Source organism: Centruroides vittatus, unplaced genomic scaffold (assembly GCF_030686945.1).
Source record: "Centruroides vittatus isolate TY-2023 unplaced genomic scaffold, ASM3068694v2 scaffold_324, whole genome shotgun sequence".
Classification (NCBI taxonomy): Eukaryota; Metazoa; Arthropoda; class Arachnida; order Scorpiones; family Buthidae; genus Centruroides; species Centruroides vittatus.
Window position 1 is genome coordinate 4,604,153 of NW_027122701.1, and position 15,132 is coordinate 4,619,284.

At 28.6% G+C, this 15,132-nt stretch overlaps 1 protein-coding gene across 1 annotated transcript in view; it reads left to right on the top strand.

The window, feature by feature from the left end:
• Positions 1–15,132, top strand: part of LOC136988287 (putative sodium-coupled neutral amino acid transporter 11) — a 65,145-nt gene that overhangs the window by 14,558 nt on the left and 35,455 nt on the right. The window contains exons 3-4 of the mRNA XM_067286169.1: positions 2,602–2,692; positions 5,550–5,683. Of these exons, the coding sequence (XP_067142270.1) occupies positions 2,602–2,692; positions 5,550–5,683 (225 nt within the window). The remainder of the gene's footprint in view (positions 1–2,601; positions 2,693–5,549; positions 5,684–15,132) is intronic.

A 15,132-nucleotide genomic window follows, 5' to 3' on the forward strand; every position in this document is an offset into this window, starting at 1 on the left:
TGTGTCTGTATGAATTTTAATGATAATTTGCATTTCAAAGTTATGTCTCATGCATAAAACCTTCAATATATTCAATAATCAATTCTTCATAAACAAACTAACATATGGACAGATTTTATTTTTTAAATAATTGGATTTACATTTGGTACCATTATTAATATTCATTTTAATTAGTTTTGCTTATGAAAAATTGTTCCTTATTATAATTCTATGCCCAAATTTAAAAATTATGAAAAAATGTACAAAATTGTATCAATAAAACAATGCAACTAAAGTTTCAGTGCAAGTGTAATCTTAATTATACAGGGTGATTATAAAGTCTTGATCCATTTTTGTAAAAATGGTAAAATAATTTATTTGCAAATTATGTTGAAGCATTATGACTGAAGAAAAGAGAATTGATGTGGTTTGCACATGCTTTAGTGGATTAACATACATGAAAGTACCATCAAATCTTCCTGTTCATAGCCTTCAAGAGTTCATGACACATCACTTGGTGGGCAGCATAGTTCTTCTTCTTTAGTTTATGCAATACTTGGACACTTTAAACATGTTTTGTGAATTTGTAATGGAGGATCTTCACATTGTTGGTTGTGACACAGTGAGCATCCAGATTAGTTTTCTGGCTGATGGCGTAGATTCTGTATTGTTGCAGTTTCCACAGATTAAACAGTCTTATGCAGTTTGATGGGTCTCGTGGGATGTTGTGCATCTTGTACTGTACATTACCCAATCACTGGAATTTGTTAACCAATGATCTGATATTGGGCCTGATGGGAACAGGCTTCCTGAATTTCTAGGTTAAGTTTGTTGTTATTTTTGTGTATGTTAATCCACTGAAACATGCACAAACTACAGTGATTCTCTCTTCTTGGGTTCAGCATATCTCACACAACCTGCACACAAATGATTTTGTTACCATTTTCACAAAAATGGATTGAAACCTTATAATCACTCTAATATTTAAAGTGATTACTGGGTAATCAAGTTTTTCACTTCATTTAAAATATCAAAAATGTAGATATTTTTAGGGTATATTTTATGTATTGGATAATTTATCATCAAAATAATTCAGTTTGAAATTTTTTCTTTTAGTTCATAAAATCTTGACAATAACTACATTATCTAATGAGTAATTATTTATTGTGACATTGTCACAATGCTAGGCTGCAATTTTTAATCATATTTTTTAATTTATTTAATTTAAAATATATGCTCTCCATCTCAAATTAGTACTGTAGTGTCTTGCCCCTGTACATCACACTTTTCCTTTAACAATAGAGTCATGCTGGTCATCTATTAATACTTTCAGGGGAAAGGTTTGAATTGAAATAACACGAGTTCCAGTTTGCATTAGAAATTTGTATATAGTTAATCGGAGTCTCCTGCCCTAAGATTTCCATATCTGGCCTCGGATTTCATCTATCTAACCCTGTTCTTGAGATTAAGGAAAGATAGACAGAGAGATGACAGTGGGAATTTATAGGCCTATAATTTTTTAAATTGCAACCCAATCATTATAAAGTTGCAGAAATTAAATAAAATTAATTTTTCAATTTAAAAAAGAATATTAAAAATAATTAAAATAATTTGTAATGATTTTTTTTATCTATTTAACATTTCAAACTGTTAGAGCTGACTATGAAAGTATTTTTGCTATTAAAAATTTTTAAATCAATATATTAGTCTTATAGTATTGTTTTTAAAGTGGTGATTATTGCTTCAGTTTTGAATTCTTTCTTTTTATTTTATTATATAAATTCAATTTATATATTAATCTGATTTTGTTTTTTTCATAAATTGACAGATGAATGAATCATCATAATCATTATTACTTATAAGTTATAATGTACAAGAAAAAATTATGTAAAATAATATTTAGCATAACTATTAGCATATTTGTTATTGCTGAGCATTTAAAAATTTTTTTGCATTGGTTATGTAATGTAGTAAACCTTTATTAGTTTGAGGTTGAATAATTTGTATTTTCAGTTAATTTGAATTTAGTATATTACACTGTCAATTCTCTGTAGCTATTAACATTTGTAAGGGTTTTAAAACCCCTTCTACTAATTCAAACATAAATTGTACCAGGCTTTGAAATCACATTTATCACAAAAATATGAAAAATATGGCTTGATCAAATGACTTAGCTGACCTTGTTAACCACATCTTACTGTATATCTGTATATTTTAATCTGTCATGGAATTTTCCTGGAAGGTTAACTGTTAATGTCTTAGAGTTTTAGTAGCATTTAATGACAATTTTACAATATTTTCATTCTGATTTAATAAACCTGATAGCTAAATTTAAGTTTTGTGTTTTTATCTGATTTTTATGATTTTAATAAATATAAATTTTTTCCTTATTTGTAAAAAGTTGTATTGCATCCTAAATTTTATTATTATTTTTTTTTTGTTAGACATTTCTGATAATTTGAGTACTGATAACATAAAATTTTTTCAGATTTCAATTAGTATTTTCTAAATTATAGAAAATACTGGAAATTAGTATTTTCTATAATTAGAAAATGAAATTTTAAAAATTCATTAAATATAACAGCAATTTATATATCTTGATTTGTTAAAATATTACTTTAGGATGAACCAGTTGGTAAAAGTACTGAAACAAGTAATCTTCACCAAACTGGATTTAATTACATCAACAGTATCATTGGATCTGGAATTGTGGGTAAGATATTTAATCTTTTAATTTTATTATATTTACAAAAATTCTCCTATTTTAAATTGTTTTATTATTTTAATTTTTTATAAATATAAACAAAGCTAAGTTTTACTTTTTAATGATCATAAATTTTTTTTTTGCTGAAAATACAATAATGTTGTAATATTGTTTAAATATATACATGAATATACAAACATAGAAAAATTATTAATATTTTAATTACAAGAAGTACTTTTCTCCCAACTTCTGATGTGCCAGGAAAAAACAGTGAAGAAAAAACTGTTTTATTTACAAAAGTTACATAAGTATGATGATAAAAAAATTCAAAGTCTAGACAAATAATAAAATAGGCCTATTTTATATTAGATCTATGCCAATGTTATTTATTTACATTGTGATGGTTCAATACTACAGAATCTCCTTTTCATTACTGATGGATAACCTAAACAAAGATAACATAATATAACAAGATTTATCAAAATATATCAACTATTCTTTTGTTGAATGTTTATTTACAACATTTTACATTTTTCAGACCCAAATTTTATTTTGAATTATCTCATAACCACATTAAAGTAGAATCTTTATTGGCCTTGCTTTTTCTCCTTTGCATGCATATTTTAAAATTACAGAGATGCATTTGAGCAATACTATATTTTCCAAACCCTAAGAGATTGAAAAAGATTATTTCTCTGAACCAAATTGGATAAACAAAGTAAAACACAAGGCCAAATCTTTAAATATCCAGTAGAGATTTTATGGACACTAACATTTACAGTCACATGCAGAACCTTCATCAGACTCAAACTTCAGAATATAAAGGAAACAAGAAGAGAAAATTACAAATTTAAAATTAAAAAAATGTTTAAATGTTATTCCATTAACAGAATAGCATGTGTAGATGACACAAAATTATAAACTGTGAAAGAACCAAATAGTGCATGCAGATAACAAAATATATATAAATAAAAACAAAACACATTACTTTACCTTTTGGTAATACATTTCTTGGAAAAAAAAATTTTTACCCCGATAGAATTGTCTGATTTCTGAAAAACTTGACATACAGTTGTCTCAGACAGGTATACGAATGATTACAGTTGTAGTCTGATTGCACAATGACTGTTTGTTTGGTACAGTCAAAGACATTACACACAACTAATAGAATTTGAGAAAGACTTCATTATTGAGCTGAGAGAAGCAAGATGGCTATTTTGCCAAATTGCTAGTCATCTGGGTCATTTTGATCTGACTGAGATGTTGAGGACACACAAATATGACAACCAGGCTCTGGACACATCAGGAGAGATGATTGTGTGATCATGATACAAGCACAAACAGCTGCAGAGGCATCTTTGTCTCTCATCCCGAAGTGGATGAAAGCCTTGCTATAGAACCCTATCTCTTCCTGTACTATTATTGGCAAGCAACTAGCAGAGGTAAATTTGAATACACTCAAACCTGTTTTTGTGCGGTCTATTTTTGTGCGATTTTGTTTTGTGTGATTTTTTGTGTGCGGTATATGAATTTCAATCAAATTGGTATACTGCACAAAAATAATTGCACAAAACACATTGCACGTATAAAAAATCGCACAAGGAAAGACCGCATAAAAACAGGTTTGAGTGTACACTGTAACCTCTATGTATCTTGCCATTAGCAACCTACATTATTGGTTTTATTTGTGGTTTCTTGATAGAAGAGCATGGACTGCTATGGACTGGCAGTGTATTGTCTTTAGTGATAAACCCTTCTTCTGTTTTAGAACAAACAACTACTGTTAGTGTGGAGGCCACACTCCAAGCTTGCATTTAGTGTTGAGCAGCATACTGTCCCATTGCTAGGATGATATCTTATATGACATTCTGTTACCCCTAGTAGTGTACTAAGGACTTTGATGGCATAGCAGTATGTTTAGGAAATCCTATGACCTCATGTGTTACAATGCCAAATGATTGCCTAAATATCAGGCTATAACGTGGCTAGCTAAATGATTAGTATAAAGCAATTTGACACTAGAGGTAGACGTTAGGTGAGGTAGATGTTTAGGCAATCGTTTGGCATTGTATTATATACTGCTCTGGCTTTGAGATGATATTTATACTCATGTGTTACTTTTTATGCAGGGCTTCAAACAGCCATTTTTCATCAAGTCACATTTAACACTAAGTCACGTAATACCCTTGGAAAAAGTTTAGAATCACCAGTCATGTTTTTTGGTGCTAACAGTTCTATCCTGTTATTACTGCAGTTTCATGTATGCTTTCTTACAGAAATCAACTGATAACAAAACTATGCTCCAATATGCAAATTCTAAACAAATAAATGGCAGTTAAATGCAAAATAAAAATTTACTTAAGATAAAAATAACAAACTTCTCAGAAAGTTTGGAATCATACAAGGCTGTGGAAATAAATATGGAATCACAAACATAAGATCAATATTTAATAATTTGTATCCTTCCTTTGGCTTTAATTACAGCTGTAACTCTTGGTCATTGATTCCACAAGTTTTACAGGTTTCTGCACTGATGTTACTCAAGACATGATTGATAATATTTTTTAGTTTTTCCTTGTTTGATGGATGCTAAGAATTTGCAAAGTGCTTCAATAAATGGGGCCAGCCTGAGCTATAGACACACTAACACTAGGCAGTCACCTAGGGCACAAAAATTTAGAGGCATCAAAGCCAGCATTAGTTAAAGGGTGCCTAGACTATAAGTTTCTATTACAATAAATTTTTAAAATCAAATTAATGTCCTCTGTAATCAATTAGACGAACAGAAAACATATTTCAGAAATAGATTAATATTTCTCAATAATTAAATGCATTTTCTGAAATCTTCCTGTTGGAATCTTTATAGGTATTCCTTATGCTATAAATCAAGCTGGATTTGTATTGGGTTTACTTTTACTTCCAATTATAGCTATTGCTACAGATTATTCCTTATGTATTCTAGTAAAAGGTGGAAATATTGTTGGTATGTCAACTTATCAAGTAGGTATTTTTGATCACTAATTAAAAACTTTAGAATTAGTCATTATAATAATTGGTATATTGTTAAAATATGTTGTTGTTTTGTTCTTGCATTAATGAAAATACTAATTAATATTTTTCTTACTATTTAAATAAGTTTAAGATTTCAGCTGCATTAAATTAACAATTCTAAAAGTGAACTGGTCAAAGCTCTTTTGTAAAGAGACAATATTAAAATATTTTTTAAAATTCAATCTGAATTTTAATTGAATTTTTTAAAATTGAAATTTTCTTATAAAGCATTTATTAATATGAATATATTTGATTTGATTGAATAATTGATTTTATATTTTTGATAGTTATAATAAATTGTTGAAAAATTAGCACTTGTTTTTTTGTTCCAGTATTGTTAATTTTCTGATTAATTCAAATTTCTTTAATGATGGATTATTAAATGTTGGTGAATATTAATATCCTTTCAGTTCTGGTGAGATAGCATTTATTACTTTCAGGCCAAAATTTTATTAATTTATAAAAAAGAAAAACCAAAAAGAAAGTCAAAATGTTGAAAAAGTTAATAACTACAAATCAAATTGCAATATTCTTTGATAAATTAAGAAAATTAGTTATATTGATTACAATTATGGTGTTGATGAGAACATTTTTCAACAAGAAATTAATATCTATTATTAAAAACTGCAAGAATGTATTTTGTGTGTTTTGATGACTGTTTCAAAAATGAAGACTATTGACTTCAAGCAATTGTATTGTGTATGGGGAAGATGTTTCTAAACTTCAAACATGTCAAATATGGTATAAAAAGTTCCATTCAGGAAATTTTGAACTAAAGGATACAAAACATAAGAAATGCTCAAAAACAGTCAATAAAGAAAAATTACAAGAAGAAATTGTTAAAAATAGATAACACATAATATATATAACCAAGCACACCAAAAATAAAACAAAAAAAAGCACTGAAACCATATGAGCATAACATGAGAGTGAGAGATGACTTGGGTGCACAGCAGATTGTATTTATGCTTTTAGTGCATTTTTCTCACTGCATGCACAGTTCAAACTTTGAAGCATCATTCAAACCCTGAAGCATCTGAAGTTATTTGTTTAAAGTATGAGGTATCATCAAATTTATTTTTATTAAAAATGTTTTTCTTTCAAAAATGTGAATGCAATTGAAGAAATGTTGATGCAAATAAAAACTAACCTTCATAATTTCAGCAATGTATTTATTAAAATACAGTAATCCCTCATTATATTATGCTTGTCAAGAGTCAATGAAAACATAATATATCCAGCAGCACAATATAATTGAGTACTAAAAATTCTAGGCTTATACTAAACATTATATATGCTATGGAATCCCTATCCTCTATTCTTTCATCAGCAAGTGTTTGATATAAAATAAATTTAGTTTTTTTAATACTAAGTTTATTTGTAGTTATATCATATTAAATGATGATTATGTAAACATCGATACCACAAACACCCATTTAGCATTATTGTTTCTTTAATAATGACATTTAAAGACAAATACTGTCAATATAAAAACAAAATATCAGTTGTGATTTTATTGTACAGTACTATGTTTTACAATAAATCACTTATTAAAATTCATGTAATTTATATTTTTCAATAAAAATTATAAATACAGTAATCAAAAAATTAAATAAATATTGAACATATAATTGGATTTCAAAACTTACAAAATTACAGAGTAAAAATTTTCTAAAAAGCAAAATAAAGTTACTACTGTATAAAAAATTTTAGAACTTTCTGTTCAAAAATAAATAAATCTTTTCCTTACACATTACCTGTGAAATTTCAAATTCATAGAAACTTGTAAATGAGGAGATAGTAGGTAAAACCAATAAAATAAAAAATTTTTAATATCAAAAGGAAACATACTTGATAATTGATCTGTCCACCTGTTCTGCTTATTTAGATCTCGACAAATTTATTGTTTTACCTGCAGTAGTAGTTTCAAAGACAATAGTAGGAATACAATGATATTTTGCTACAAAAAGAAATACAATGGCAATTATTTTTAAATTTATTGATTCAAGTGCTTTTAAAATTTGGGGACCAAAAAAAAAAATTGTTTATCTGAATCCACAATATAATGAGAGGCTACTGTAATAACATTTTCAATCAGTTTGACTGTTATCTTAAATTACAGAAACTTCAAATAAAAGAACCAAAAATGTTTAATGTTTTTCTTCTGATTTAATCAAATTATTAAAAAAGTATCTATTTTTTATATACAAAACTTAATTTGTTTTGTTATCCACTTATAGCTTAAGTGTATTTAATATAAACTTCAATATTTTTATATTTTGGCAAGTGATAAAGAATTGAATCTGTTGTTTAGAGATTACATTTTTTTTTTTCATTCAGTAAATTAAAACAGCTGGTTTATTATGCTGAATAGTCACATTTGAGAAATATTTTTGTATGTTGCATAAAAGTAAAATATGTAATATAAAAGCAGTATTAAACTTAAAACTGTATTTTCATATTTACTTATGTTTCATTAATTAAATTATAATTGAAAGTTAGGAATTAGGAAAGCAAATTCCAAAGAAAAGTTTTTAATTTGATAATAGAAAGAGTTCTGAGGGTTACAAAAGCTCCATATCAGTTATGCTACTAACTAAATTTAAAGACAAAAAATTACTACAGTTATTAAAAAAAACTGATGATATAAGATACATAAGTGATAACTACATACAAAGAGTTAGAGAGAGGAAAAGCTACAATTACTTTAAAATGCAGAGAAAAGAGAAGTGGATGCCTAAACGGGTAAAGCATAATCAGTTATTTTTTAATTTTTATTTACAAAAGTACATGGTAGTGCCTTAAAAAAAGAAAAGGATGAATGTCCCTTAAACAAAAACAATAAAATATTGATTGTGTGTATTCTTTTTGGAAAATTATAAGATTGAATGTCAGTATTCATTATAAAGAAATTTTTACAAGCTAATTTAAAACACAATTCTGAAATAAAAGCAATTCAAAATAAGATAGTGTTTATCATGTATGGATGAAAAGATCATAAATTAAGATGTAAAGGAAAGGCATAACATGAATTATTCCTGATAATTCTATTTGGACATCTAAAGGTGAATAACTCAGAATTTCAAACCTCATCAAAATATTTATAAAATAAAAATCTATTAAACCAGGTAATCAACTCTATCCTATTATAGACAAATCAGCATCATCGACAATACAAATTGAAAAAATTATCAATAAATACATCAACAACAACTTTGAAAACTATCACCGGGGATTAAGAACTCTGCACAATTATTGACTTTCTTCACAACATACTGATGGGGATGATACATATACATCACATTATGCAATTTTGAATACTTTTACCCATCAATTAAAATAGAGACATGTTTCTGAGCTGTGAAATTTTCTTCTTACATCAGTAACCAATGCAACCATCATGTGAACATATTAGAAGTAGCTGTTTTAACATGCCACTTCTTCCAATTTGAATGAACAGTATACCTTGCAGGGCAGAGGAGTGTCTATGGGAAGCTCACTTTTTGACATGTTATATGAATTGATAATTTAACAACCAGAAAACAAAGTTTTGTCCTGCAAGCATAATATTGCCTTATACTTTGAGTATATAGCTGACATTTTAATCATTTGGCATTGTAAACCAAATTTACTTGAATTTTTAAAATCTATTAACTCTAATCCATTTGGTCTCCACCTATATCTAGAGCAGCAACATTCTTCTTAGGCACATTTTACTGAATATCAATATCAGCATACAAGAGGAGTGTATTCTACATCAGAGTACTGTAAACAGCTATAAAATTTGATATTTATTCCTGCCATCTTATATAATCCATTCCCATTTAAAACAGCAGTGTTTAGAGTCTTGGTAAAAAGAACATTCATGCATTCTTGGAATAATCTTTTCAATAACAGGATGGAAGAACTGCAGTACATAGTTCAGGTGGCAATTCAACACAGTTATTCTGCCAAATTAATAACTATGAAACCCAAACACAAAAAAAAAAGATAGAATAGTAGACTTCAACTTCTAATCTGTCAGGTACAACAAGATCTTGATGTACTCGCTCCAGGAGACTGCAAAAAGTAATAAGTTTTTCTTAGCCTATAAATGAAACTCTACTGTGTATTCATTACTCAAACACCAAGTATCCTTACAATAGACTTTGCTTACCAGGAATGTGCTCTGTACCCCTATCAGACAACAGGATTCAATTACAATACATTAGAGCAACAATATGTCCATTAAAACATTGCTTACAGAAACCTCTTACATCAATTAATAAAGTTCTAACCACAACAGCATTAATTATGTATGCCTTGGATGAAGACATATAAGTACATATAGACAAGACACAACTCATTCACCATTCAAGAGATTCTTCCTAACTTGAATACCTTGGAAAGTTGGAAATTTACAAAGCAAGCAGGAATAACTTGGCCATTGATTACAAAGACATTGTCACTAGCCTGGAGAGCTTTATTTGAAATATATTATGTATCTTATTGAAACCACATGTTCACCAACACCCAATTATATGTAGATTCTTTTATAATTTAAATATAATGTTCCATTTTATGTACTGTTTTTAAGTGTTCTTCTTAACCTGAAGATGGTTGCTCAAAGCTACTGAAAACATTTGTTTACTATTAAATTCTTTTTGTCTTCTTACTGGATTTCTTGAATTTGTGAGTAATTTTGTATTTCCATAATTTTTCAAATGCTAATTTTCTAGTCTATTTCTTTTTGAAATATTATTCATGTACATTTTTAACATAGAAGGATCTAAAAACTGCTTGTCAATAGAATACAACTTTGTTATCTTCAGCATGTTATTTCATTCAAAGAGATTGAATATTTTAATGGTCTGTAATTCTGTATGAAAAAATTTTAATGACCATTTAATTCATTTCAATGTCTTTTTCTAGTAGTCTTGGTGAGACAGTGATATACTTTCATATCAGTTGTTTGAATAATTTTTGAAACTTTAAATAAGTATCCAGAAGTGAAATTCGGTTTTCTTTCAATGTATTCCTTCAAAAACATACAGTGGAACCTTGCTTAACGAGCACCTACATAGCATAACAAGTAATTTGTATAATGAGTAAAACAAATTGTAAAAAAATGACTCTCTTAATGAGCAACGTTTTGCATAATGAGTGGTGAGGAGATGGGAAGTCCCAGATTGTGTGCATGCTCCATCAGTTTGTGTTTAGCACTTGTTCCTCTAGCATCTTAGTGTCACTTGTGATCACACATTTTTCCAAATTTGTGTTCACACGTATTACTTATAAACATCAACAACCATAGCCCATTACATAATAATCACGTCAAACAATATGCCAAATTCTTGGGCTATGTAAAGGCTATAATTAAATATTTTTTTTTAGATAGATAGATAGATAGATAGATAGATATCTTTATTTGGCGTAGAAGGCTTTCGCCTGTTACAGGGGCGTTTTGTTTAAACCACATTTATGCACATATAATAGCATCTCAATAACATTGATATTTTCTACTTACTAATCTATAGAATTTCATTAGTATTTGTCACAATTATGATTCAGTAGATTGTTTAACTTAATTATATAACATATTAATCATTTATCTACTTAACTCTATATATTATTTCTTTACTATACTGCTCCATATCATTTGTATCATCCAAAAACAGTTTAATAGAAAAATCATTTTTATTTACTATCTTTGATAGCTGCATTATCCAACTTTGTTTTAAATCCATTTCCCTTGATATGTGGTGTAGTGAAAACAGTAGTTTTGTTGTTATATCTTCTGCCTTAATAATTTTTTGTAGAAACATCAAATATCTTTTTATTAGTATAGTATTTAATCTGAGTCTATTTGTTTCTAATCTTAAGGAGCTGCCCGGAATATTGTATTCTAACTGAAATATCTTGCGAGTAGGTACAGTACATTCTGTATTTTTTCAAATTCATTAAATTTATCCATGTTCCAAATTGGGACTGCATACTCCATTGAATTCATCACAATCGAATTAAAAAGTTGAACAAGTGTACCTAAGTTCTTTAGTTTAGCCTTGCAGAATAAACCTATTGACTTACCTATTACAATTTTTGCGTTGTTTAATGTATTTTTATAATGTTTCTCAGACGAGAGGTTAGGTGTATACATTAATCCTAAGAATTTATTTTCCTTGACTATTTTAACGCCCAACGGGCGATCAAACCTCTTTTTGTGGTGAGCATTGCTAATTATTACGCTATTATCTTGCTCTGGGTATTTTATTTCCATATCACTAGATTTTAAAATCCAAGTTTCTAGAAATCCAATTATTTTATTTGTGTCTAGGAATTCTCTTATCGTGGTTTTAAATATTTTCGCTCTTAGCCCTTGAGTATTCCAAAAACTCATCATCACATTATTTTTTTCTCTTGTTAAAGTTCCTGCTTTTTTCTCACCCAGTTCACTATCTTTGGCTATCAACTCATCTCCATTCACTTTACTATTATTATTTTCTATATTATTCTCCATTCTCCATTTTTTCTGTGTTATATTTAAGTTATCTTTTGTTTTTACTAATCTTATATTATATTTGTCTCTAAAAAATGATTCACCTGAATTATTTCTTTAGTATTCAAATCGTATGTATACATTGTATTTTCTTTTAAGAAGTAGTCATCTCTTATTTTTATCCTGTTGTCACCCGATTTCTCTAGTTTAATCTGTTTGAGTAATAATTTTTTCCTAATCCTTGATCTCAAACATAAGTCAGTTGAGATTATTATTTTTTTCTTTTCGTCCGTCATTTTAAATCTTGTGTCCAGAATTTACTAAGAATTAGGTTTCTATCTTTAACCGATTCGGTCATAACCTTAATTACTTGATTATGTTTTCTATTTCCTAGTTGGATGAGACCCTCAATTTCTATCCAGTTAAGTTCTAAGTTTTCTTTTATAAATTTTTTCAACTCTTCTACATATTCCGAGGTTTTGAATGGAAAATTAAATATTATTAGGTTCTTCTTAGTCGTCTCGTTTAACATTTTATCAATTTCAAAATCCACCATACCTTTTAGCTTGCTATGTGAGTCAGTTCTTTCTTCTAATGTACATATTTTTTTACACATCTCTTTCATCTCTTCCTTGAGCTTTATATTTTCTTCGTTCATATTGTTGATTTCGGCTCTCATAGAACAGATCTCGGAGTTCAGACGATCAAATTTGTCCTGGATCAATTCATAGACTGATTTTAGTGAATATTCAGGTTCAGTGGTACATGGTACTAGAGGATCTTCTGCCGCTTCAAAAAAGTCTTTGATCGTAGCATACCTCGAAGTGTCAGCAGTATTCTTAAAATGTTCCTCAATCAAGTATTCTTTTCCTGATATTTCGGTCGTCTGATTATCTCCCTCGATATCCGTTGTAACCTCTTTACGTGGTCTTCCTCGTCCCCTTTTTTGCATAACTTCTTGTCTCGGTAACGGAGGAGACTCGAGGGAAAGGACCGAGATTTAACTCTACACCAGCAATCACCAACAAAATAATAATTAGTAATCGAGTTAATAACGCATTTAAACTTCTCATTTCTATTCTACACTTCATATTATACTGTAAAACTTTCATATCTAACATCGCCATAGCAGCTCAGCAAAAAAGTCACCAACACCTTCTCATAATTAAATATTAAAAATTAATTAATTTGACTAGAGGTAGGCAGTTATGCTTCCATCTCATATTAAATTTTATGACCAATTCCAAATTAAATTTTAGAAATGTCTAAATTAAAAATTAATTATTAATAATTATTAAATTTAATACAAGATGGCAGCATAACTGCCTACTTCTAGTCAAATTAATTAATTTCTAATATTTAATTATAACCTTTATATAGTTCAAGAATTTGGCATATTGTTTGGCATGTTTATCAGACATATTATCTACGGTTTATTTATTTATTTTTTTCGTTTTCTGCAAATTAAATTTGCATTCCAGGTTGGTAGTGTGAATCTTCATCTTTTCTTCTAGCTGGAATGACCATGCTAGAAGAAAAGATGAAGATTCACACTTCTTAACGATATTGTATAATTTTCTTTGAATAAACATTATACATAAAATATTTGAGTATTTTTTTTCGGAATGGAACACATTATCATATTTTAAATTAATATATATGGGAAAAATTGTTTTGCTTAACGAGTGTTTTGCATTACGAGTAAGATTCTGGAATGAATTAGGCACGTTAAGCAAGGTTCCACTGTAATTCGCTTGTGCCAACGATAGATCTGACACCTAGCGGTATTAGCGCGAACTACATAATTGCGGCTGCTATGGGTATAAAGTAGTTTGTTAGAATAGAAAGTGTTCACCCTATGTAATATAGGCTATCATCAGGTTTAATATTATAAACGTTCCAAAATGGAACGTACCGTTTTTGAATATTTTACATATTTAAAATTCAAAAAAGTAATTTAACTTCAAAATAAATTGAAAGAAGTGTGTATATTAAATAAATAAATAAACAAATAAAACAGAAAACAAAGCTAAGTAGAAAGAAATGATTTAAGGGTTTTTAAATGCCATTCTTTTTTCTATTATATATTTCCATGCTGTTGGAAGCGCATTAGCATCCATAGCATCCATAGCATTTAGGCAACGGTTTTTCATTTTACTTTTATAAATTTCCACCTTTTCCTTCTCCAACGCAATGGATGGAGAGTGCACCGTTTAAATGACTTTAGCCTCTTCCCATTTTACAATCGCTCCTTCAGTCTGTGCCATAATTGGCACAGATATTGATGATTTTGATATTGATATTGATAATTGATAATATTGTGTTGTGTCGTTTGTCAACGGTGTATCAAATGCTCTTTTTTTTTATAAAAATCGAGAATGATCTATAAAAGAGCACCTAATATCTAGCTTGCTACGGAACAATAAAGACAGCGTAAAAAAGGAAGGTAAAGCTGGGGTATATAAAATTCCATTTGAAAATCAACAGTTAGGAATCGAAAAAGATTATGTGGGTGTGACTAGAAGAAACCTGGCGGTACGTCTGCGAGAACATGCATACAATTTTGACAAAGGACACAACACTATTAGCAATTATGGCACAGACTGAAGGAGCGATTTGTAAAATGGGAAGAGGCTAAAGTCATTTAAACGGTGCACTCTCCATCCATTGCGTTGGAGAAGGAAAAGGTGGAAATTTATAAAAGTAAAATGAAAAACCGTTGCCTAAATGCTATGGATGCTAATGCGCTTGCAACAGCGTGGAAATATATAATAGAAAAAGGAATGGCACTTAAAAACCCTTAAATCATTTCTTTCTACTTAGCTTTGTTTTCTATGTTTTATTTCTTTATTTATTTATTTAATATACACACTTCTTTCAATTTACTTTGAAGTTAAATTACTTTTTTGAATTTTAAATATGT